The sequence below is a fragment of the Myiozetetes cayanensis genome, unplaced genomic scaffold (genome assembly GCF_022539395.1).
Source record: "Myiozetetes cayanensis isolate MyiCay16 unplaced genomic scaffold, myiCay2020 scf9, whole genome shotgun sequence".
Taxonomy (NCBI): Eukaryota; Metazoa; Chordata; class Aves; order Passeriformes; family Tyrannidae; genus Myiozetetes; species Myiozetetes cayanensis.
In genome coordinates, this window is record NW_026088185.1 from 25,167,773 (window position 1) to 25,193,590 (window position 25,818).

The following is a 25,818-nucleotide window of genomic DNA, read 5'->3' on the forward strand; positions in this document are numbered from 1 at the left end:
ATAAAACTGAGAGTTTACAGCCCCAAATGCTTTTCTATCCTCAAAAAGAATGTAAATAGAAATGTAATTTACTATTGCTTCATTCATGTGGCACAGTAGTAGAAGAGGTCAAATAAGAACTCTTCCACCTCTATGACTTACATCTGCTATTCTCCAGAATCAGAAGACATTACTGTATGCACTTGCCCAAACTTGACAGAGAAATTAGTTTAATGTCAGTAAGACAGTCTGAGTCTAATGGAGCCAAAGGTGCTCAAAGTAGGACAGCTCAAGGAAGCAGACAAATGCAAGTGTGATGAGAACACACTCCCCACTGTGGCTCTAATGAGGGAGAAGGAACACTTTTCTGCTCAGGCAGCAGTCCTGCTTTCTTTCTTGGATTGTGGACAGGTTGCTGTCATAGCTGATGACTCATTAGTATAACAAACCATGGATTAACTGTTTGTTTCTAGTCACCATTATTTAATAATTGTAAACAATATGCTGAGTCCTTCAAACTAAAAAAAAAAAATATTATCACTGCTCACAATTAAATAAAAATGCTGCCTGGATTAGCTTGAAATAACTCTGTAATTCTTCTCTTCTTCAAACTGTGTGGATGAATAGTTTATACAACTGGGTTTGTCAAGCAGGGGGTATAATTAAGACACATTTGGTTCTGGCATACATATGCATGTCATAAAACTATCCACTTCCAAACTCTCATCTGGACTGCAGAATTCCCTGTTCTCAATGCTTTGTCATTCTCCAGCTATGAGCACTTACACTATCCCATAGGTTTCACAGGCTGAGTAAAAGATATCATCAACTTTACTCCAAACCAGAGGTTCTTTGGAATCAAAAGTCCCAAACTAACAGATTACAGAGATTAAGAAAACACCTTGCAGCATCAGTTCACAGCATTGACTTCCTTGCACCACCACCAATAATAGTGCATACTATGAATTCCAGAATCCAGGCTCAAAATCTGTTGTCTACATTTATATTCCATTTATCTGTCCTATGTGCCTTCATTAATACCCCTAGTCAAATTTCCTTTATATAGGAAAGATCATTCCCATGTCAGTAAAACATAGTAGATCTTTTCAGTTTGGAGTGACAAATTTCTTTTGTAAGTTAACTGTAGAAGGTATTTCAAAATAAAATAAATATTAAAAACAAACAAACAAACAAACAGCCCCAACATTTTTCCAAAACTGCTCCTTAGACTTACAAAAAAAAAAACAAACATTCAAGGGAGACAAAAAACCACTGCTAAAAGCAACAGAAATATCCAGTGTCAGCAGAAGAATGACAGATGTATTCCATAGAAGCAAACAGGAGTTACCCCTTAAAGCTCCTTCCTCACTACTCTATCAGTCCCCACTTTGAGTAGCACTTTTGAATTCACCTGACACATTGTGCCTAAAGAAAACAGAGATAATGGTGCTGCAGTGTTCACTGGAGCACTCCCAGGAGACTCATGCCCTTTTGGTGTCACTCCAGGATTATGTCAGGTACCATTATAAGCCTGCCCTCTCCTGCAGATGGGTTCAAGGAGGGAGCATGCTTTCCTTCCACCAAATTAGAATCCATCCAGTGTATGACTGAGCAAGGATTTCTTCCCATATTTTTCCTATCATTTGGCCTCTTGGCTGCATTTCCCTCTCAGAGAAACACAACAGAACTGCATAAGAAGTAACGCAAATAGCTGCTATTCTTTCCTTGGCAGCTATAGCATACTGTACCTCACTACCAGTCAGGACAGATTGTATAGGGCAAGGGAAATAAAGGGTCAGAAATGGGAATAATGATATTACCATTACTCAGAGGTGCATGCATGCATTCAGGATGCCAAGTTACCTCCCCCATGCAGCAGGTTTTTTTATTCTGCTTAGATCACCTGCATTTTAATCAGCTGCACACAAAAAACAACATAGCAGCTTTAAAAATGGCCTCTCTCCCTCCAAATAAGGGAGCAAGTGGCATTGCAATGGCTGAACTCTGTTCGAAAAGTCTCTAAATATAGAACAAGTTATCTAAAATAGTTCTCATGAGAGAAGCTGTCAGCACTGCCACTTTGGAGGGGAGTGACAAGGTATGGTGATGGAAACACAGATGGCAAGTCAGTCATTCTCAAGAAAGGGATTCTACTTAACCAAGAATAATCACTGCATATAATCTACACCTACCACCTATCCACCACTCCTTTCAACATGAGCCGCTTTTTGAGGGCGGACTGCCCTGTTCTGTGTTATTTTGTGCAATGACAAATAGTCTCCTGGTAATGCAATAACAATTTAAAGTTATTTTGTGCAAGAACAAATAGTCCCCTGGTAGTGCAATAACAATTTAAAGTCCGTGGAATGATAAACTGGAAATTATACTTAAAAGGCATAAAATAATAGTGAGCAAAACCCCATTGGCAAATGACTACTTGTTGTGGGTCATTTGAGATCACCTCATGATACATTTACGTAAAATGCTTCATCAGAACCCAGGTTTCACACTCCTTTCTCTGTAAAGATTTACACTACTCTAAAAAGTGGTGTCCCCATTATATGAAACTTTGGCTCAAACCACAACTCAAAACTGTGGGCACTTCAGGTGAAAAAAAATACTAGAGCTAGTGAAAGTCCAAGAAGTGTCAGAACACTAAAAAAGCACTGGATGAGCACAAAACTGTGTTTCACTGCATCCTGCAATACAAAAACTCACTGTATTGAGCAAAACAGCAGTTAAAAACACATTAAAAACCCCCACAAATATAGTTCTGTAAAACAGCAAGTGAGGAACTCCTGGAAATTGCTTTCGTAGGAGGCTGCAGAGGCAGGCAACATAATAAAGTTCAAAATGTGATTAGACAAGTTTATGAAAAACAGATCCATAGTAGATACTAAAAGGGATTGGCAATAACATAAACTCTAATGCCCTTAATTGAGCAATGGTGGGTGATGGGAACATACTGAGGGATGTGCTGAAGACACCAGACTTGTGTACTCACCTTAAGCTGCACCTCACCAGCAGCCTCTATTGGAGGCAGGACCCCGAAGGACACTTCTTAGTACTTTATGTTTTGACGTCACTGGTCCCATATGAGACTAAGGAGGGAGCATGCACAGACAAAGCTCTAGCAACATACAGGGCATAGATAAAAAGACACTGAACTGTCTGAGCAGCAGAACTAAATCTTAAGTCTAAACTCAGAATAGGGACACGTTCCCTGCTGTGAGGTAGCGCTACATCTTCCCCTCTAATAGGGAGTTACAAAATGCAAATGCAGTGGTTCACCAGTGAGGGATAACAGCTGCCTGACATAAGGGGTCACAGAGCTGGCACCCAGATATGGGACTAGCTGGGAGGCAAAGGGGAGAAGAGGATATGGAAACCTGGGTGCAGGTCATATAACAGTGGGACTTGACAGACCATAAGAGGGACAGGTAGGAAGTGAAGAGAAGATGTGGGTAGCTTAGGATTAATGCTTGAAATCTAAGGCTGAGGTGACATGGTGTTGGAATTCTCCTGGAAAGAGAAAAATAAGGAAAAAGGCAGGAAAACCCCACCACCTACAGACATTCCTATTTATTTGGTTTTGCTTTAGGACTGATCTTTTCTCAGTCCCTGCCTACACAAATGTGCTATGAACTAGACAGACTGTCAACCAACTATTGTAAAGCAAGCTATCCTGCCACTGATACAGCCATCACTGTGCTAAGTCCTTGATAAGGTGGATGTGAGGCAGATCCCCAAATGCTAAGCATTTGAGTATATCCATTGCTTCCAGAAAACTGAGCAAATTCAGCCAGATCCAAGGGTTTGCTCAGTTAATAAAGTGATACCTTCAAACATCTTGTATGTTAACAGTTAAACATACATCTGCACACGTGCATCTACCCTTGTACACATACTCTTTTCCTAAGTGTTGCCTGAAATGCTCCATAAAGAAAGGACATCAAAGACCCAGGGGGTTGCATTTCTTTTCACAGTCTCAGAACACAGACAACACATTTAGAGGTAGCCCAACCTTCCTGCTCATCCCCCTTCTCTCCTGCTAGCTTGACTTGGTCTCTGTTTCTAAGGATAAGGTGATGGTAAATTCTGCAATCTTTTCCAAAGAGTGTGGATGACTTTCCTAATTAATGTCAATTGTTGGATTTGCTCTGGTTATGTGTCTCTCCAACAGACATGGAAAAGTCATGAGAAACTTGCAATTACTGGTCATGTAAGTTTCATTTGCCAGCACCATAAGAAAGCCAGCTATTTCTTTGACGAAAAGACATCTACTCTGATGTTCACAAACCTCCTGAAAATCTGTCTGATGGCAGAGATGTACAAAACATGCAGTTCAGGGCAATTTAATTTTTACTTTCAAAGACATGCTTGCAGCTAAGCCGTACTGTGACAGTGAGAACTGATAAGGCTGTTCCAGACAGCAGGAGGTGGAGATGAGTAAACTCCTTTGCCAACTGCCAGATTGCATGTCTGACACATTGCAGATGTAAATCCAAGTAACTCAATGGGGATACTATGCTCAATCACACCTGCTGGGGATGTGCCTGTGTTTTCAGGGCAAGAGAGAGTAAAAAGAGAAGAAAGACAAATTCCCTGACATAAACTGGAACAACTTTATGCAAGCCAGGAGCGTCCCTGGGTTTCTCTCTGAGGCAACCCTAAGTGCCTTGCTTGTCCCTTTCCCCGATGTCAAAGCTGTGAAAGACAAAATTACTATGTAACAACATGCATCTTTGCTGGAGAGTAACACTATGAATGCAAGAGGAAAAATAATTTTTTTTATTGCTTCCCTCTGAAATATGATAGTGTTTAGATCCTGAAGACAAAGATTTGGTGTGTTGGTGCTATCAGCTGAAATATCCTAATCATGTGTTCAATCTCCTTGGGAAAAAAAATAAAAAAAGAAAAAAGAACAAAGCCCAAAATGAGAGGAAGCTTAGAAGTGGATTAAATTTCTTGAAGGAAGGGGAAATTTTATAGCTTTTTGTCAAGATGAGATGTTCCTCTGGGATATGCCCTTCCATCAGGCATTCACCACTGGGCTAAGTCCAGAGGTATTAGTGAGTGGTGATATTGAGCAAACTGGACTAGGTCAGGTAATGTTTCTTTCTGACCTATGAAAGCAGTATTGCCATCAATACACGTACATTGTATACCAGCTTCTAAAGGAAGATCTGAAGTGTGGTTTATTAACTGCAATTCCACACTATGATACCCTGGCAACACATAGAGAATGTAGTGCTTCAGGCATCCAAAAGACTTGGCCAAATCAAGAAACAAAACCCAAGAGTTTTGATCTTTATTCTGTTACCCTGGCCCCAAATCAAACTCCCTCCAGTCATTTCTGGGCATAAACAACATAGGTGAGAACATTCTGCAGTGAGTCCAGCAAAATACCTTAAAGTTATTCACACTTGTAGCTCATATTCAACTTTAGGAGTGGAAATTTTTTAAGTCTTAGAGCTCTTCGAGACACCTGGGTCTAATATACTAGCAGTTCACCTCAAAATTAACATCAATTAATAGAGCTTTTAAGACTTTGAAGAAAATAATGCCTTTCTAACATTTAAAAATACTTAATACTCAGCTAAGAACAAGTTACCCTTATTTTGTCATTTCAAGTACCGGAACATTTTATTTTTGAGCATGCTCCACAATTTGCCAAATTTAAAGTGTTAGACTACTGAGAAAGTTCAGGATGAAAAATTGAAAAATTGTAAGTCCAATTAAAATGCATACAAAAGGTAGAAAAAAAAGAGGAAAAAATGACAGTGTCTGCCACATGGACAGCACTGGACTGTAATTTTTTAATATTATTATCTCTTAGATGAAGCTGTTGTAAAGAGTAACGAGTTGTGCAGTTCTTGTGTGGCCAACTGTCAGGACCACAGTGGCGCTGCACCAACTGCAAGGGTGCAAGCCAGACCACTGGACACCATCCCCACGTCCTCTCCTTTGAAGGATCTGAGTCACAACTTTGGTCCTCAACAAGTAGAGAACAAGCTGCCTGTCAGGAACCATCTTAGCCAGTCTGCTTGTTGTTTGATAACTTTAGCCCTGAAACTGGACAGTTTACATACTGTCAATTTACACAAGATTATTAACATTTCAGAAATAATTCCTGTGAAATTTCATCTTTATAACATGTCAGCTATGGTGTGGGATACAGAAGCCAGCAACACTGAAAATATGTGTAAGACATCAATTCCCCCTCTTTATGAGTAGGTATGTCTATATTTTGTTTTCCCTTTGTGCTCTACCCTGGATGCTGATATTAACATTTCATTCTTTAAAATAAGATTAGCAATACAAGCAGTTCTTGGCTGATAAAACTGATAACAACAAAAGACATAACTCAAAGCTTTTAAAAATAAACTGACTGTAAGGCATCTGATTACTGGATCCATAAACATTCAGTGTTATAGTGACTTTTTTGAAACCAGGAGGGATTTTGATACATCTCATTAGGCAATGTGTTTTTAACACAATAGGAAATCCTACTGAAAGCTCCCCTTCAGGCTTTCTGTGGGATGTCTTCTACAGGACTAACAAATGTAAGAGTTGATAATAATCAAAGAATCACCAGGACCATACAGACATTACAAGTAACCAGAGGAGACTTTGAAGACATCCAAAAGCCGTCCCTTACTGTCATTTATCTTTCTGGATAAGCAAACAAAATCCTGACATCAAGACAGAGTTGAGTGGAAGGCAGACATCCTGAGTAGCCACTAGAAATTTGGCACTGCAGAGAAACACAAACTGTTCAGACCCTCTGCTTCCTTTTTTCTGCTGCATTAAGTCAGGGAAAGGGCAAAGCTAGCTTGGGCCCAGAAACTGTACTATCAAGCACCTTAAACATCATATTCAGGGCTGTGGGACTCAGAAGAGGGTACACCCCTCCCCTTCATAACATTAATAGTCTGGAGGCATTTGAGTGCTCTTTATATTTAATATACAGATAGAAACAGTAAATTAATAAGCACATCTATTTGCCAACAGCTAAATACAGTTTTTGTAGTTTCTAGGCAGCACTTTCCATTGTAGAAGTTTTCAGAGTCTGTGGACACAGGAATTTAGAGATTGAAGACTCCTCTTCAGAGCCTGTACCCTCTTGCACCAGAGGACAAGCACTGCCCAGAAGTATTAAAGAAATTAAAAGGTTTTTCACTCCATTCTATACTGCTACTGTTAATTTTGTGTTTGTTTGGTTGGGTTTTTTTTTCTTCTCCTCATTTGCAGTGTGTCCTGTACCTGCTGTATGATCAATAAGAGTTAAGAAGGAGAGATCAGGGACCGTGGCACTTACTTGGGGTGTTCAGGAGACGTGACTTTTTGCAGTGGTAGGCTGCCTCCTGCTCGCAGTACTCTGCACTGCTTATCACGGCTTCCAGCTGCTCCGCGCTGCTGTTGTAGTTGAAGGACATGGTGTATGGCTTCTCCCGGTCAGCTCCTTGGACTCTGGTTAGCCCTGTGCTGTTGTGCTGCACTGCAGTCCAGATCTTATCTTCTGTTAAATGAAAAATGATTGAATGGGAAGTTAAAAGCAAAACCCTTTCAACAAGCCGGGAACAAAAACCCGATTGAAATCTAATGCTTTACTGCATTGGAGAGAGCATCAGCAGGACCCTGGGCTCTAAAATGGTTACTCTGTGATGAGGACCAATAGGTCTTCATTAAAGGTCAATGTGACCCACAGAGATGTTTCTCCCTGAACCAGCTCAAACAAACACTACAGTGCCTGCTGAGCAAGAGAGAAACTACAAGCTTCCCGGGAACCACGGGAGATCTTCAGCATCTTCTATTGTAAGGTATCTGAATAAAATTAGATACTTTTAGCTGGCTTTATCCCTGAAAGAAAAGACATAATAATGTGGCTCGTGGAGGTAACAGTCATCTTTTGTAAACATATCTATACCTGAGAGAACAGCCCACACTGTTGTAACAACAAATGGAAGTAGAGAACTGCAGCTGATGATCTTGCACAAAGTCACCACAAGCAGAAAGCAGTTTCTTGCCAGAAAGTTAAAACTAAGAGTATGTTCTTACTGCCCAGTTGGAAGTCAGATCACTCATTTTACTCAGTTCTGATTTTTCTACATATAAGTTGAGTGATGTCCTACTTGGATGGTGATACAGAACACCATATGACTTGGCATCTGTAGTTAACTGTAAATATTGATGCTTTTTCATGCTAGTGAGCCCATTCTCATTTCCCTCATTGCATTTACTGGTAGAGCAAGGGATTTTGTAAGTGAGAGAAAGTAGAATGTAGGCTTAAGAACAACCTGTACCCTTACAACCTAGCTCATGACCAGCATTGGGGTTGACATGATAATGAGAACATCACACTTAGGAGCAATCAGCTTAGCAGGCAAGCTTTTTGCCAGTTGGTTCTGGGATAACAAGGGGCAAGGTAGCAAGGACAACTTGAATGTCCAATTTTTGAGCTGGTGCAGAGTTAAAGGCAAACTCTTCAACAAGGATTCACTGGATAGAGCCCTCCACGTGCCCTACACTATTACTAATAGTCACATCCAGTAAATTCCCTCTTTATCAAAGATCCTGCTTGCCTAGGGAGGACACAAGATATTGAGAGGGTAAAAATTTAGGGTAGTAATTTTTAATCACCTGATGAGAGCGAGATTTCAATCTTACTTGCAGAAACATACAGACGTTTACAGAGGAAGAGGGGAGATCGAGGCAATAGATTTCTATTTTGTTATTTAAGCTTCATCATTGAAAATCTAGATAACACTGAATTGGATCTTTTCTAAGATGATCTTAAAAACTGTGCATTTAAAAATTGAGATGGTTTTATCAGATTAACTGGCCTGAGTTCTTGCAGAGCATGAGCTTTCCAGTTACTCCCCAATACACTGGTATGATAAGCCCAGTAGCTCTGTGGCCACTGCAAGGCACTGCAGTCAAAGTATTTTTCATTGAGCTACAAATATCCCACAGATTACTTCAACAGAATGTTAATAGGTGTATAAAAATCCTAAATGGACTATCTGTGCAAAGACACTGAGATGGTTTAATGAATTGTCATTATGGAGGCATTCAGATGACAGGTAAGTAACAACAACCATCTGGAGACTATTTAAAGAGGTTTGTTCCAAGACCTGGCTGCAAGTTACAGAGAAATTAACTGTAAGAACAGTTTACACAGAGCAGCCCACACATTCACTCACAACCCTCTCATAATTTCTGTGACGGTAGACAGAAAGTTTGCTCCTAGATCTGCAGTTCTGTGGTTCTTATTGACTTCAGAATGCTGCTTGTGAATGCTTTGAGTTTGAGCTCAAAGAAACATTGCTGCAATGTGTGATACATAGAAGTTAAAGTAATAAGAAATACTACAAATTTATTGCTTGTAATACCTGTCCCAGTTGTAATCATAGTCAACACTGTCACACTTTACCCTCTACAATCCTGCACATATAAACACAATATAATTCAATGACTTCGTAACAGACATCTTGTACATCTTAAAGTAGTGATTCTTATCAGCCAGTCTCTCTGTGTTCTCTTTTGCTCTCTCAAGGCAATATTGACAAGAACATAGTAGATTTTTTGGAAGCAGTGGAGGATGAGTTAACTTTCCTGTCACTGAAGCTGGTAGAAGTTTAACCTTTGTCTTAACTGAAATATCTACTAAAAAGACAAACACCAAGTTGTCGATAATGATAATGTGAGGTGAAAAACCAGGAGATAATGGAATAAACTGGTTGCTGAAATTCCAGGTGGGCAGTCAAAAGCATTTCCCTTGCTTAGAGTTCTTAACATAATTTTAAGAAAATGCAATAAAAATCAGTACTCACAATAGTGGTTACAGTGCTGCTCAGGAAGAACAGCAGCTTAAGTCTAGAGTTTCAGTAGTTAACACTACTGTACTTTCCAGGTTGGGCACCGAGAAAGGTGCTGTGTGGGTATGTCAAAAGTCAAAAGCATCAACATCTAGTAATTTAGAAATAAAAAAGTGTTACTAGGAAAAACTTACTAAAAATAGCCTAGCATAAAACTGTCTTCCCAAAAAGTGTTGGAAATTTAATTAATTGACATGTTTGAAAAGAGGTTGGACAAGACATCAGCAAACATATTGTTAGCAGCAAGCACTCATTAACAAGTGTGTTGAACAGGCAATGTGACAGGTCTTTCTCTTACTTTCTTCTATGATTTTTCATTAATTTTCAACAGTCTTGTTATCATTACAGCTGCACTCAGCTGTCCCTCCTAGATCTGAACTTTGACATTCAAGAATTGCTTTTAGATCTTTTAGAAATAAGCTAACCTATTTTCCATCTTCTAGTTTATAAAGGGAAAGGAGAAAACAAATTAAGTTTCTTTCTGTCCTCAAAGTAATTGTGATTTAGCAAGTACCTCAGAATGGAAATAAAAAAAAGTTACAGCAGATGAAAAGAATCCTGAAGTTACATTTCAGAGATTTCCTAATCTACACATGCCTGATCTGTTATGCTTAATACTTTCACAGATTAGATCTGTGCTTTGCTGGTCACTTCAAAGTTTCCCTCTATGCTTCATCTTTGAAGTAAAGGTAACCATCAGTTCAGCTTCTCAAAAAAGATATGTGTTTGTCTCACTGATTTAGTGAAAGAAAGTAACAGGCAACAGCAAGCAAACCTCAGACCAAAGGGGTTGCTCACAAAGCACACAAAGTCACACACAACCTGCTGGAAGAATAAAGGATTACATTCACATCACAATAAAAAAATAAGAGAAAGTTCCTTCTTTCTAAAGGACACCCTTCTGTTTACATGTAGCAAATGAGCCTGAAAATGACTTAAATTTTAGTTTGCTTTGGACAGAGTGGGAGAGCTAACACTGCTCCCTCCTGCTCCCTCCACCGACTGAGAGAGAAGTAACTAAGAGCTGGAGGGCAGGAGACCCTTGAACCATTCCAAAACAACAGCAAGAGCATCGCACCTGCTTCCATAAACCAGAAACCCACTAAAAATAATCCCAGATTTTCTTCTGAAGACTATTACATTTCAGGTCAAATCTTGGGGTTTATTCAAATACCATTTTCTCCACCTCAAACCTGGTATCATTTAGGAAAAAAAAAAGATCATTCTGTTTTCTCAAATTCACTTGCACAAGTTCTGCAAGGGTTGCTCTCAGAATACAACTGCCTGCCTCAGAATAAATTCAAGGAATTACACCCTTACTGCTCAATCCATGTGTACTCTGAAGCCCACTGAGAACAATCGGTGAGCTTGCACTTCAGGACCTATGGTTCAGGACCTATGGAGGACATGGAGCTGCAATCTGGGCGTGCACAAAGATGACAATAACTAGAAAGCAGTGCAACAGCTGTCTGCGACTTCTCTTCATGTTTTGGGTATGTCTTTACAGAGAAACACCTCTGCATCAGTAACACAGCTTTTGAAAGTGGGGCTTCAAATACTGTTCCTATTTCCTAATGCGAGGGTTTTTTGGTTTGTTTTGTTTTTAATCTCTGCTCTGTTTTGTTTACATTGTATTTTAGGCAGTGACACTGTAATCACAGATGCAAACCAAGCTGAAAACTGTTAAACTAGGCAGATAAAGCTCTCATTTAATTTATTTCAGTGAAGAAGTTATCATTGTATTTTTACGTCTGTCCATACTATATGTTTTTTTTCCTGTTTACTCAACTTAACAAGCTCTTCTTGCACTTTTGAGTCTGCATTGAGAATTAAAAAGTTGCTCTCCAGGCATAGATTACTGTTTATTTTTATCTTCCATTATTCCACTTTATTATTTTATTACTTTCTCAGTTTGGTAAAATTTCAAACTACACACAAGCTGAAAGTCATTCAAAACCAAGTAGGAGAGTGCAACTACATCCTCTACTGCATAACCTGGAAGAGTTTATTGCAGCCTTAAAAAGCAGATTTCCTAAATGCTTGTTAAATTGTTTCCATAATTCAAAGGTGACAATGCTTTAATTTCAGGGTAATGCTACAGCTTTGCACCTTCACAGTTTTATTTAATGGTCCAATTCACTAGGATATTATGCTGTCTGTATTTGGCCCTAGGAGATGCTTTTACAGCATGGGACTGCAACGCATTAAACACATTTTAGACTCTCTGTCTAGCCTCGCCCATAGTTTTATCATCTTGCTGGAAAACTCCACGTTGCTTTCAACTGCACACAAATTAAATTGTGGGAAATTAGAGCAGCTGGAAAACTGGCTTTCAATGAATTCTGTATTGCCTAATTCTCATTTTTATTCTTCAACTTGAAATATCCCTGTAGAGCACATTCCACCCATACAAACTGCATCATTCCTTTGTGATTTAGGAGGTTTGTCACAAAACAAGATTATTCAGACTGATTAAATTGCCAACAAGCCAAACATAAGGTAAATGCTACATGAGAGAGAGAAAAATAACTCTCAGAGCTCATACAATGCATTTGTGTCATGGTGCTCTACATTGAATGCCAAATTTTATCCTGAACGCTGTACCTATAACTACAAGAATAACCACAAAAAAGGCAAACGCTCCTCCTTAAACACTGTACAGTTCTAAGCTGCAGTAGCAGTTTAACCCAGCTGCTGTAACACAGACCCCTCTTGAAGAATACAAAAAGACCCATTTCTTGTCACAAACAGTTTTAATTCACTGATTCCAAGGAAGCGTTTTCCGTCTTCTATGAAAGCCATCCATTACTATTTTTTACTTAATTTTTTTTTTCCTGCTGGTTGACCCAGTAATATATGATTCTACTGCCTGTTTTGTGCTCATCAGCCTCATCCTAAACTCTAATTCAGCCACTTCCACCCAGTGCAGAAGCACCGCTATGCATTTACACCAAAAAAGTTCAGGACAGGGGCTGTGGGGAGGTGGTTCCATTCACCCCAGTCTTTCATGAAAGCCACTCTCTGATGGTACTTGGCAGACTGCACCTGCCATTGTGCTTTCCTCAGGGTTGCCTATGCCTGGAATACTTCACTAACTGTAAATCCTTTGTGGCAGCCAGTAACCACCTGCAGGAAGGCACCAAAACCTCAGCTCCACAAACCTGCTGTCCCAGCCTTGGGTTCCCAACTCTCCTGCACTCCAGACATGAAGTTTGCTCAATCTGAGCCCATGTTCAAGCCACCTTTAACAGCAGAATGGCCATGCCAGGCAGCTCTGATGGATGAGAATGAGACACCTCTTCCACAGCACTTTGCACCATGTTGTGCTGAAGCCCAGAGACAGCAAACTATTATCCTGAGACCCTACTTCATATTTCCTCTAATACAGGATATCTACAAGAAGCAGTGAGAAATATTCCTCTCCAAAAACTGAAGAAGCAGTCACTGATCTACTTCCTAGCACGAAATGGACACTTCTCCACTCACTGCACTTCTGACAAGTGTGCAGTCCTCTCTGCCTGTCTCCTTCATCTGAGTGAGTGCTAAGAGACTCAAATCCCTCTTCTGCTGTTTCACATGCCTTGTGATGGCTCAGACATCTGCATGAGCCTGGCAGACAAGAAGCAGAGCCCATAGGAAACCTGCTGTTCTTCAGATGCCATACCAGGAGGGTGGGCATGATAGCTGCAGATGTCCAACATGGCATGAGACACCCGTGTTTGAGGCAAATGGATTCACCCCTTGCAACTGAGACGGCCAGAGTGACTTTGAAAGAGCCACAGGTTGCTTCAAACTTCTGAGCACTGCAAACGTGGCAGGAGACTGATTAAACTGCAATGACCTTTTGTTAAAAGGTAGAGGCTAGAGGAAAATATGCACTGTTACATTTTTCAGTACTAAAACTTCCTTGGGGGCCTCCTGCAAACGCAAAAGGATTTCTGCTGTGATGCTCATCAGAAATACAACAATTTCACTGAAAACAGCAAGGCAGCTGTTGACAGCACAATGCCATTGACGTAATATGCCCACTAAAGATTTTTCATTTTGTAAAGTTGTGGAATATTTAATGAAAATTCAAAGCAGAAGCATATCAATTGTCAAAACTGCAGTGTGCCAGAAGACCTGTAGTGTTTGAGGGGGTAAATAGTAAATCTTTAAGGGCTGCCTTTAATCTAAAGAGTAGTAAATAATTTGTAATGAATTTCCATTTGTTGTTTTCTCTAGTGATGAAGCCAATCACAATTATAGACAGTAAGCTGCAAGGTAGAGTCCTTAAAAAGAAAAAAAGAAAAAAGAAAAAAAAAGACAAACAGCAAAAAGTCAATCTAAATATTTCCTTAAGAAGTTCAAAGCTATAAATCTTATCTAACTTATTCTGAGAATCTCAGGGAGTTTTACCATTTAAGTTCTTTTCCCAAAATTGTGTAGCTACAGGTATTAAAACCAGAATTAAGGGTATGACCAACTCCTCCTCTCTGTTCTTACCTCAGCCTGACTGGTGACAACCCTCCTTTCCACATCAGAGTCTGTCAAGTCCATGGGAAACATAAAAAGGGGGCAGTCACACAATGTAATCACAATACAAAGTAAAAGGACATGATTTCTTATGGAAAATAGATTAAGAAATTACATAAGCACATGAAGTGAGATTCTTGTACCACTAATGCCACTATTGTTTTGAGAACATCAGTGGGGATTTCTAGTAAAAGGACTGAGGTCCAGTTAGCTCTGCTTTGTAGTAACCCATCTCTGTTACTCCAGTCTGCTCCTTTTTCACAGTGAACTGCTACAGAAATTTCCTCAAATAGTTGAACAAATATCACACTCTAAGTGGGACTATTCAGACATTTAAAATATTTAGGCACTGCAACTACAAATACAACTTGCATTCTCCTAAATTCAGCCCTCTTTGCATGCCATAGAATACATATGGAAGAACAAAAGTAATAAACATTGTTAGCTGAATGAGAAAAAAAAAACAAACCAGGAGGTAATTTATAAAATATTGCAAGTATAACATTTACCATCTCTTTCACATTTTCTTAGAATCCCTTTGAGATTTAAATACAGTTTCTATACAGTTTTTTGAGATAAAGAAAATACAATTTAATTTTTCCTGCATCAGAAAAATAGGCAATATCTGCATTTTGAGAGGAGACTGCAAAACAAAGGTGATCTGCCACAAGAAGAGATATATTTCTGTTAATAAATGATTCTTCCATTATGGCAGTTTCAAAAAACAGGTCTTGAAATAGCAGCAAGACCTGGGATAAGGTTTCATCTTTTCCTAAACTGCAGCCCTGGAGTGAAAAAAGGGAAGAAAGAAAATGCAAACTATTTGAAGACTGGAACAATACCTGGCTAAGATAAAATTAACCATTGATTTAGTCATGGCAATTTCTAAGTGTTATTGATTTGATAGCCCAGGGTCTGCATACAGCAAAACAGCATCAGTAGAGAAGTACGGTGACAGGGTGACTCAAGTGTACTTTTCTTTCAGATATCAAGGGTAAAATTTACTCTGGGGGAAATGAGAAAAGGTCATTACAAACACTTTTCACACTGTACAGCAAAACAAGTACATGGATGTAGATTGCATGTATATAGGCTTAGTACTGGAGAGTATGGTTGTTAACAGTTAAGTACTACTCCAGACAGATCAATACATTTCTAAGCAACAAGAGGAAAAGAACAAGCCTCACAATGATATAAAGACTGCCAGATCAGAGGTATATAGGGTCTGCTAGTCATCTTCTTTATTGATTGTTATCAATCTTCAATTATGTGAAGATTAATTCAACTGGGCTAATTATCAAACAACCAGCCTATAGGGAAAATTTCTTTCTCAGCTTTGGTGGCTGTTCATTACCTCAAAGCATGACATGATGCATTTTCTCTGTACTTAATGCCGAAACAGTGTGGGCATAGAGCACCATGGATGATGGGAGAATCCAGGTTAAGCAAACACAGCTAGTTTATATTCCCATGCAGATGGCCTGGAAACACTAGATATGTTCCCACAACACTCAACACAATCATCCCAAATTAACAATCCCTACACAGACCTGTTCACATCCTCATGGTGTCTCTCATAGCATCCAACTACAGACAATCATGATTCAGGCACATGTGTTTTTCACTTCCTGCACACACCTACATTTGGTGTGGATTCCTCAGTGTTTCTTACAATTGATAAATTTCACTGTGAAAGTGACTTTGCCTTGTGTTCAATGGGCATATAAGATGAAGAAAACATTATGTTAATAAGGTGCTGTCTTTATTTTTTTTAGTTTAGATCTAGTTTTGAGTTTGTTGTCTTTCACTGTCATTGAACTGTCTCTTTACTCTTATTATAAGAAAATGCAAATGAGAATGGCTTCTGTCAACGAGGCCCATTCACTTTGAGTCTTCCCAGTCTAAATAGCCTTGGATTATTTACTTTTAAGCTATCTTTATACTGATATCTTTCCATGCCTTTAATTAGGCACTTTGCTGTTGCTGACAAGCTCCTATTTCAACAACATATTTTACTTTTAGTAGAAATAAACAGCCTTCAAAATAAGATCATTTGAAAGTGCTTCATGCACTCTTTCCTCTTCTTGACCAACTTAAATAATAGCATGTCATCTACAATTTTTGTCACCTTGCTCTTTCAGCCACTTCTTCAGACAATGGATAAGTACATTTACCCACTCTGGTATCAGCAGATATTCTGTGACACAACTGTTAAATTTCTTACCATGCTGAAAATTGGCTTTATATTTTTTAATACTTTTTTCCTCTTTTTTTTTCTCCCTGTAAAATTTCCTTTCCCTTATATCTCTCTTTCTCTTTTATGACTGTCCAATTCCCTCTCAACACACACAATCGCAATTTTCTGCTTTCTTCAGAATTTTTATTCAGCAGTGGGCTGCTAAAGTTGACAGGCTGCAAAGAAACCACTGGAAACACAATTGTATTCTTCATACTTTCCATATCCACATCAGACATTGGAGATCTATGACCAGACACCAATACACAAGAAAGTTGGTGTTTATGCTCCTCAGTTAATAACTGGCTACAAAAAAGTTCCCTATCTGTTCAATTACACGCACACAAAAAAAACTATAAAGGACTTTAAACACATGTAAGTGAAGATTAAAGAAAACACTTTTCTCTAAATGCAGTGATGTTGCTCATTTCTGATGATCTGATTCCTTCTTTGAATTCATCCCTCACAGATTCAAGGCACTGTAATTCCCACAAGTCATTAGCTCCCTGCACCTCTACTTTAAAAACACTAAATGAGTCATTGCCCAGAATTTTCCATTCCAGCTCCAAATTCTTCAGCCTGAACACGTTTTGGGCATAAAGAGGTTACTGCTTCTTGAACTGTATACAAAAAGAACATTCAGCCCAAGTAAAATAAAAGCATCATTTAGCCCAGGAGCCCAACTCTGCCTTTGAGGGTGAATGGATACCCAGGGAAGAGAGAGAAGTCAAAAAATTTTCCTAAAACTCATTCCCATTTCCCAGTGGTCTTTGCCTCACAGCTGCCTGAGCGAGAAGCTCAACTAAACCGTCATATTTAATTGCACCTTCTGAATCTATCAGACAAGACCGGGGCTTTTCCCAAACTATTTTTGCTCCCTTTATTGATTACATCAGCCTCCTTGCTGTCCTTGGTAGTGTTTCAAGTTGAATTCATTGTATCAGGAAAGAACAAGCAAACAAAAAATTCCCAAATCTTGCTATCTAATCATTTAGGTGTCCCTTAGCTCCTATATGATGAAAAATAATCAATTCCTATGTGCTTTCTCTATAGTACACATGATCTCCACACTTTCCTGTGGCAGTTCCTCCAACCATCTTTTTAATTTATTTAGTCTCCCCATACATAGAAGCCATTGATGTTCCCAACCATCTATGTTTTTCCATTCACAGAAGGATTTGTAGATATTTTTGTCACTGGACAATAATATTTTCTCTGTTCCTTGTACGTACGTAATATAAAACATATATAATATAAACCATACATAATATAAATATAGAACAATTTTATATTTTGCCTTTCCATGAATATAGAAATTACAGAAAACTATGCAGTAGCATCACCTCAAAAGAATAACAAATTGAGAATCTATTCCTGTGTACACAAAGTTATTCTTTGCATACTTTGTATTTAATTGATTATTGTAAACAAATTTTATGAGCATAAAAATGGGTAAGTTCCCAGAGAGAAAAGAAGCTCTTGTGATTAAGGCACCCAAACCATATTCAAGCAACACAGACGTGTATTTTATAGGCTTGGAGGTTCTGCCAATTTTCCCCATCTCCACCTTTCTCATAACCAAAAAAAATAATGTCAGCAAGTTCATTACAGATAGAGAGAAAATCAGGCATATGCCTTCTGGATTTCTGCCAGATAAAATTTATTTGAGGAAAGCAAATGCAAGGTGTTTGTCAAAAATCCTACTACTTCAGCAGAGATAAAAAGCACTGACAATGTTTTGATCACACATATTTATATGATAAATAATAAAAATGAGCACATTTCGCATATTGGAGATCAAGGAAGGATATTCAGACAGAAAGGTGAAATGCTGTTTCAATTCTTACAAGATTCAACAGTGAAGGAGACACAGCTTATTAAATATTTATTACACTTGAATAAAAAACATACTTAATAATTAACTGTTGTGCATTTAATTAACATAATGATTGCCCAATTAAATAAAAATGAAAATTTAATTTGAGACACTTTAAACACAAGGAGATTAAGGATAAAATATGAATATCCTGAGTTCTCAGTTTTCAGCACTGAGTGTGAAGGTGATATGTGGTAAAGCAGCTCAGCCGGAATTAGCAAATTAGAAAGGGTAATAAAACATTCTTTCATCTGCACCTGGCCACAGGAAGCAAAAAATGTCAAACAGGAGACGGTCTGGGAAATTTCATCTCCATTTCAAAAATAAAAAGCACCATCTATCCCCATCCACAACAAGGGCTGTGTAATCTTTTCTCATACCCTTGTCATGACAGTCCTATATACAAAATAGAACCCACTTAAGGAGAGAATTTTCCAGACAGGTATATTTACTGAAATAACTTTTATTTAAAGCTACAGAAATGTAAGATTAAAAAGACTCAACAACTTTATCAGGTTCTTGCTCCACTGTCTGTCTCTTTGGTGTCCTTCCTCCTAGGATCATCATGAATTCTCCTCCATACAGATATCAGGGACAATCAAAGTTTTCACACTTCAGAATGTCAAAGGCATCACACTTGTATGAGGGCAGGTATTGTTGCTTAAGTCAGACTAGAAGGGTTTACACCTAGCTCAGTGAGAGGAGTTTAACAATAATTCCCAGATCTAGTGTTCTAGTAAAGCAGAGAAACTATTCAGTTACAAAAGAATCGTTTGGATTCTAAGTTTCTACTTCTTTACTAAAAAACATAAACTTCTCATCAAAAGTTATGATATTAGGAACTACCCTTTGTGCGGTGCAGGTGCTGTTGTAACTTAACAGTACAAGGAGAGTCCTTCAAACTTAGTTTAAAAATCACTTTTACGTGTGTCCTATTTAAGGAAACATCTCAGAGTCAAACCTCAGTTCCTACAAGTTCTCTGCTTTTTCCCCACTAGTGAGCTGTACTGTTGACATGTCTATCATTGTCCTGTTAAGACCACCTCACAATCACATTAGAGCCGACATAAAGCAGCCAAGACAAGGTTAGGTCATTACCTGTGATATTGCAAAAAACACGGAGTGGTCCGAGTGGTCCACTTCCATCAGAATCGATGTAGAAGAAGCCTGATGTCTTCCCTTGGTGTCGGTAAGCCTCACAAGAACGTTCATAGATAGCTTTAAACAAAAGAGAGAGTGATTGCATCGCAAACGAGGAGAAAGAAGACAGTCATGTTTTATGCATAAGTACTGCTTTAATTATTGTCATAGGATAACACTGGTTATGCACAGCTGATTAGCATGTGAAAGATTACTGCATTTGGACCTGAATCCATGTTCAAAATCACTCATGTATCCAAGTAATTCCTTGAACTTAATATATGCTGGTTTTAAAGATACAGGTATTTGCTTTGTTCTGGATTAAAGTATGTAAATACTTAAACAAATGGATATGAACTTTGAAATGTGCCACATCTAGTTATGGAGTGATACATACATGCATTCATATAATGATAGTTCAAAGACATGCATATAGACATGATTTATCACCTAGGCATGCATCTAAGTCTTGACAGCACAAATTACACATTTTTTTGCCAGTCCTCACCTTGCCTGCAGAATAACGTTAACAGGAAGCATTAAAGCCCATTTGCCACTCAAATGAAATCAAGCCCTTGTCCCCCAGCAGAAAAGCTCAAGCTCAGATATGGTCTCCATCATAGGTGATGTTTTTATGCTTTAGACCTAATTTTATACCACCAACTTTTTCTCTCTGCTTATCAATATTCTTCTCTTGGAGTATTAGTACCCATAAAAATCCAAGTGGTTAATAAAACAAGCAAAGCAAGTCACTAAGAGCAAGAACAGAAGGAAAAAATAATCTCACAGGTCAGTAAAATTCTTGTATTTGAGGCGTGTTTTCAAACAAGAGGTAAATGTCACTTCACGTGGGGCAAAGAGAAAATTCCTGCAGAAAGGCAGTCCAGTATCACAAAGTCACATGCATGATCCTGAACCTTGAACAACAAAAGCCTTAAGTCTCATTTCAGAAGACCTGATTCTTTTTTCCCCCACCTGCTTAAACACTTACCTGACTATACTGACAAAATTATTCTCCCTAATAGCTTGTGATTGCTGTTTCGAGGCTGTAAATGCAACTGCAAAGTTCCTTGTTTGGAACTCAGGGAGATTTGCAGGCTGAGTGAAGGGCCAGCACCTCCTGTCCACTTCTGAAACACAGTTCCAGCCTCTCCTGTAGAAGGCAGGAATTGCTCTGTAGCAGCTAGAATATCTCCTCACTCCCACTCCTGTGCACACATGGACTCACATCTCTGCTTCCCCCTCACTCCCTAAAAATAGTTTCTCTAATGAAACAAACTTCAGAAAGACTTAAATGCTGAGCCCTGAAGTAGCCTTGTCTGATTATTACTCTGAAGAATATTATAAGATAGTTCATCATTCAGATTGTGGACATTTCTTCAATTCTGCCAACAAAATAGAACCACAGTTCTAGCGGCTCCGGTCCAGATTGGCTATGAATTAAGTCTCACCAGTTGATCACTTGTACCAAGTACACAAATTTGCTTTTTCCTTGTAAATTTCTATTCTCACCAGACATCTCTAGCAGACAGAACATCACCGAGTTAAGACACTGCTTAAGGTACTCAGCACCTGGTGAGGCAGTGCTTTAATTAGCATACATCCTATAATAAATAGAATTAAGAAAGCTTCATCCTTAGCCTGATGTGGAAAGCACTGTAGGAGTCCAGAATATCTCTAAATTCCCATTCTGATAGCTGGCTAAGAGTATATATTAAATGTAAATTAAGTAAAATCCCCAAACCAGAACCTATTCTTCCACTATTCACAACCTGAGGGGCTAACAGAGAGTCCCTCAGTTGCTGAAGTGCTGACAAAAGCAGCAGGGATATGGAGGTCAGGAGAGAAACTGTGACAGGCAATTAAGTAAGCAACCAAGGAATAATAGTTTGATCAATTTGCAAAGTTCTTAAACTGCAGTTCACTTACTAAATTTGCTGTCATCATCATTACAGGACACTTTATCTTGTCTCATTAGGGAATATGCCAATTGCTTCCTCTAAATTGTTTGCTGAGTATTTTTGAAGACAAAGGATGGTGTGAGGGGTAGAGACATAAAACAAATACATTGTCAGTGAACTGATAGCCAAACTTTTCTTTCTTTTTCCTTCTGTGTGTTCTTCTTCTTGACTGTCATTTTGTCTGGAGCCCATATCTACCTTCTACAAATTAGTAAGGAAAGATGTGAGGATTCAGCCATTAAAAATGTGGGCAGATTCAAAGAGAGATCATGTATTTAACTATAGATGGCCCTTTGTCACTGCAACTTTGGAAAACAAAGGCTATATGGAGCTAGAAGTCAGGCTGGGGTTGCTCAACACATGCAAATCTGAAAGGACGCTCAAGCTTCCATGAAATTGCAGTTATGACTGCTGGAAGGAAATCCATCCTGGTATGTTTTCCTTTCAGTTATATGAGAAATCCAGCACTACATACTGGGAAGTAGCAGGAGTGGGAAAGGCTATAAACCTCCAGCTCAAGAACATAAAACATATTCTATCATGACTTAGAGAAAAGCAGTTTTGGTGGACAGTTTATTTCATAACTGTACACTGAAAGCTTCACATATCTGTATCTTCAGCATTTGGTACTGTGTACTTCTAGACTGGAAATGTATCAGCCATTGATTTTAGTTCTATTTTTTGCTGTATAATGCATCAAGGAGAAAATTACATTTGTTTTCCAGCCACTGGCAGATGCCCCCACAGACATTTCGAATGCACCATCCAAACTCTGCTGAACTATTTTGTGGGCTAAGACAATTGCCTACTTCAGAACAAAGTTATGCAATTCCATTTGCTGAAAAAAGCCCTATTATGCCAGTGAAAACAACTTGAAGCTGTCTTTATGGGTCCACAAAAGACAAAATCTCTTTGCAGTCATTCTTCTCTTTATGCAATCAGAAATATCACATGAAAGTAAAAACCAGACTAAGAATCATCTGTTAAGACCCCAGAACCTTAGCTTTGAAAACTGCCCTCATATTTATGTTCCATTTTGTGTCAGACTTCTCTGACATAGGTGGAGTTTTGGGAACAGCAGGGAAACCATTATTGTAATTGTCATTAAAGAGTCACCAACAATTGCACATATAATAAGCAAAAAGCAAGCACCAAGTGTAATGATGGAACTGTTGACAAGTGCATACATTTTAATGGAAAACAACATTTGCAGTAATTACACCTTTTGAATAAAAGAGAGGTATTCATCAGCTCATTCAGAAGAGAACCCATCATCAATTTTCAAGCATTATTTTTAAATTGAAAAACTCCAAACAAATACAAAGAATTGTGATTTTATTCCTTTCTGGGAAATCTTTTAATAGTGTTTATACTTTCACTCCTTCAAATTTGTTTTCAAATTTTAAAATGTTTACCAAAATGGGACCCAAACAATAAAAAAACCCATTCTTGATAGGATGCTAATGCAAAGTTTGCTTTCTCATTTAAATACTTTTTTAAAAACATAATTTAAAAAATGAAACCTCTCAGTTGTCTTTTGTCTCACAGAAGCAAGTTCGGTTTCTTTCTCTAATTCTTCCACACACTTTTTTTTTTGCTAATTTTGAATAACATCAGCCATTGAATATAAAATGACAGTTTGCAGCAACATTTATTTCACTGAGCCAGAAACATTGCAAATCACAGTTTATGACTTTCAGCCCCTGCTGTGTTTCCTCAGGCCCTTCTGGGAATGAGTTGTGCTGCCACGCAGCAATAGCCCTGCTGTTCCCACAGGCAGGCAGGGTGAAGCTCTTTGCTTCACAGAGCTGCATTATGCCAGTGCTGAAAGGAAAACGATCTCAACAGCCCACATGAACCCAAACTAATCCCCTACAAGTATGGCTTGGACCTCACAAGCAGGTATGGTTGGTAAAAACATTAGGGTAAAGTACAGCACAAGGCAAAACTTGAGAGTAAAAGGTGTCACAGGGCTATTGCTGGTAACTGGTTACCCCAGGCAGACAAAACAAAAACAGCTTGACTTCAAGGTCCCAGATTTAGTAAGAGAGCCAGGACATCAGAAGTGTCTGTTTCACTTGGTCACAAAGGATGTCTTTTATTGCATTTTCTTCCCAGAATCACTTACAAGTTATAGCATTGGACCTATGCTGACATTTTTGCTCTGTAAGGAATTTTTTTAAAGGCTACCACTGTGTTTCACAAAGAAATTTAAAATCCTCCCAGAACTACCTGCTGAAACTGATGCAGCCTGAGAGCCCCATTCTTCACAGTAAGAGATGCTTCTCTGAGTACTATCTGTGCTCTTGCCTACCTGCTAGGATGAGCTGTGCTGATGGTGTTCAGGCATGCACAATACTGACAGAGTTCAAGATATCTATTTCCCAGCCCTTTATAATTTTCAGTGAAACACATATACCCAATTTCTCCCTCAGGTATCTCTTTCAGTCTTAAGTACCTCAAATTGAACTAGCTTTTCAGATCAACAACTCATCACATCAGAGCATTTGTTCTGAACACTGCTTTACTCACTGATCATAATGGGCATCTTTTCCTTTAGTTCTCACTTTTCCTCTTCCCAGGTGCTTAGTAAATCATTTGTCAAACTTTGAAGAGCATTTATGAAATAAACACTTTATCTCCAGACAGATCAACATCACCAAATTCTACACGTTCTCTTATATCATTTGGGATAGAAACTTTCATAAGCTCAAAAATCAAAACTGTGGAAACATTCATAAGCTCAAAAATCAAAACTGTGAATCTGAAACATATACATTCCATGTTTTTTCAAGCCACACACTACATCCCTACACAAGTATCCTAGCAGAATTATAAATATTCATTTTGATTGGTCAAGGTTCAATCTACAGATCATGGTTCAGACTTCAGTGCCAGAGAAGCATTATTGGATTTTAATATCATTATAATAACCTATGTAGACCTTTTGGGTAAAAAAAAAAAACTGTGGAGTTTAATTTTCTAATTCCTGCATCAAGATCTTTATGACTGGTCAGTCAGAGCACACACAGGAACTCTGCACCTCACAGTCAGGTCTGACAGGGATGGAGTCGCTCTCAACTTGGCTCTGCAATTGAAACTTCAACCTTGATTCAATATGCTTAAAGAGCCTGAAAAATTTTAAATATCAGCAATTTCATCACTGTTCAGGTCTCTGAAGTGTCTGTTAAGTAAAGTAATCTGTTAATCTAACTGTTTTAATTGCAGTCCTTAAACCAGAGGTTTTATCTCTGCTGTAGCTGAAATCTTTAACAGTACATGACTGAGCACAAACATTTGCAAGGTCAAACTTCAGTTTGGGGTTATTTTTCAATCACTCCTAGACTGACCTTGGACAAATAGATATGCACAAATGCTGACCAGACCAAATTAAGCATTCTCAACAAAATGCTCAGAGCTCCTGGAGGCAGATTGTAGAAGACTATTTCACCCTCTGCTTGTGTACCTCGGGCCTGACAGATTTCCTCTTACAGGCTCAGACTAATGAGCGTTCAACCAAGGATTTTTCTAAACAGCAAATAAAGCAACATGCAATGGGAGGTTTCTTCTCATTCCAACAGCAGAGGGATTAGGACAGGCAATGAACTCTTGGGAATGATCGTCATTCTCACCCTTATAATACAATTGTTTAGTTAAATGCCAGAAAATTAAATCTGTACTCTCAAAAACTGGATTTTGACAGCTCTGCTCTTGACAGACCGATGTAGTCTCTGCTGTGATGTGCCTGTATGACAGATGGATTATTTTTTTCTTTTTTAAAATATGTATTTACCCATCTGATAGAAAATATGTTATTTCCATAGATAAAAATTACTTTTACCACAGTGTCACCTAAATGGATGTTCAGGAGAGATACTCCCACGGCACCTGGGGATTAGACAATTTCCTACCATCCAAACTAAGGCTCCCCCTGACCACTCTGGGGGAGGTCATGTCAAGCCATCCACCCTTGTCACTCCCCTGCTGAGGTTTGGAGGCGGCTGTGTCAGTCACAAACCCCAGCAGCCCCTGCCTGGTGCTAGTGCAGAATGACCTGCAAGTCCTGCTGCTGCAAGAAAGCAGTCAGGGACACCTACTCCATTTTGAGAGCAGTGTTGGAGGGAAATGAGCAATCAAAGACTTGAAGGATGCTGTGCAAAGCTTGGCATTGCAGTCTTCCTCCCCAGAGTCCTGGTATCCCTGTGGTCATGGCCATACCTATAGAAGGCT

General features: G+C 38.8%; 1 protein-coding gene across 1 annotated transcript in view; it reads right to left on the reverse strand.

Moving 5' to 3' along the window:
- CNTNAP5 (contactin associated protein family member 5) overlaps positions 1-25,818 on the reverse strand; it is a 285,860-nt gene that overhangs the window by 79,476 nt on the left and 180,566 nt on the right. Inside the window, exons 12-13 of the mRNA XM_050339553.1 lie at positions 19,586-19,705; positions 7,301-7,501 (exon numbers count right to left, since the gene is read on the reverse strand). Coding sequence (XP_050195510.1) covers positions 7,301-7,501; positions 19,586-19,705 — 321 coding nt within the window. The remainder of the gene's footprint in view (positions 1-7,300; positions 7,502-19,585; positions 19,706-25,818) is intronic.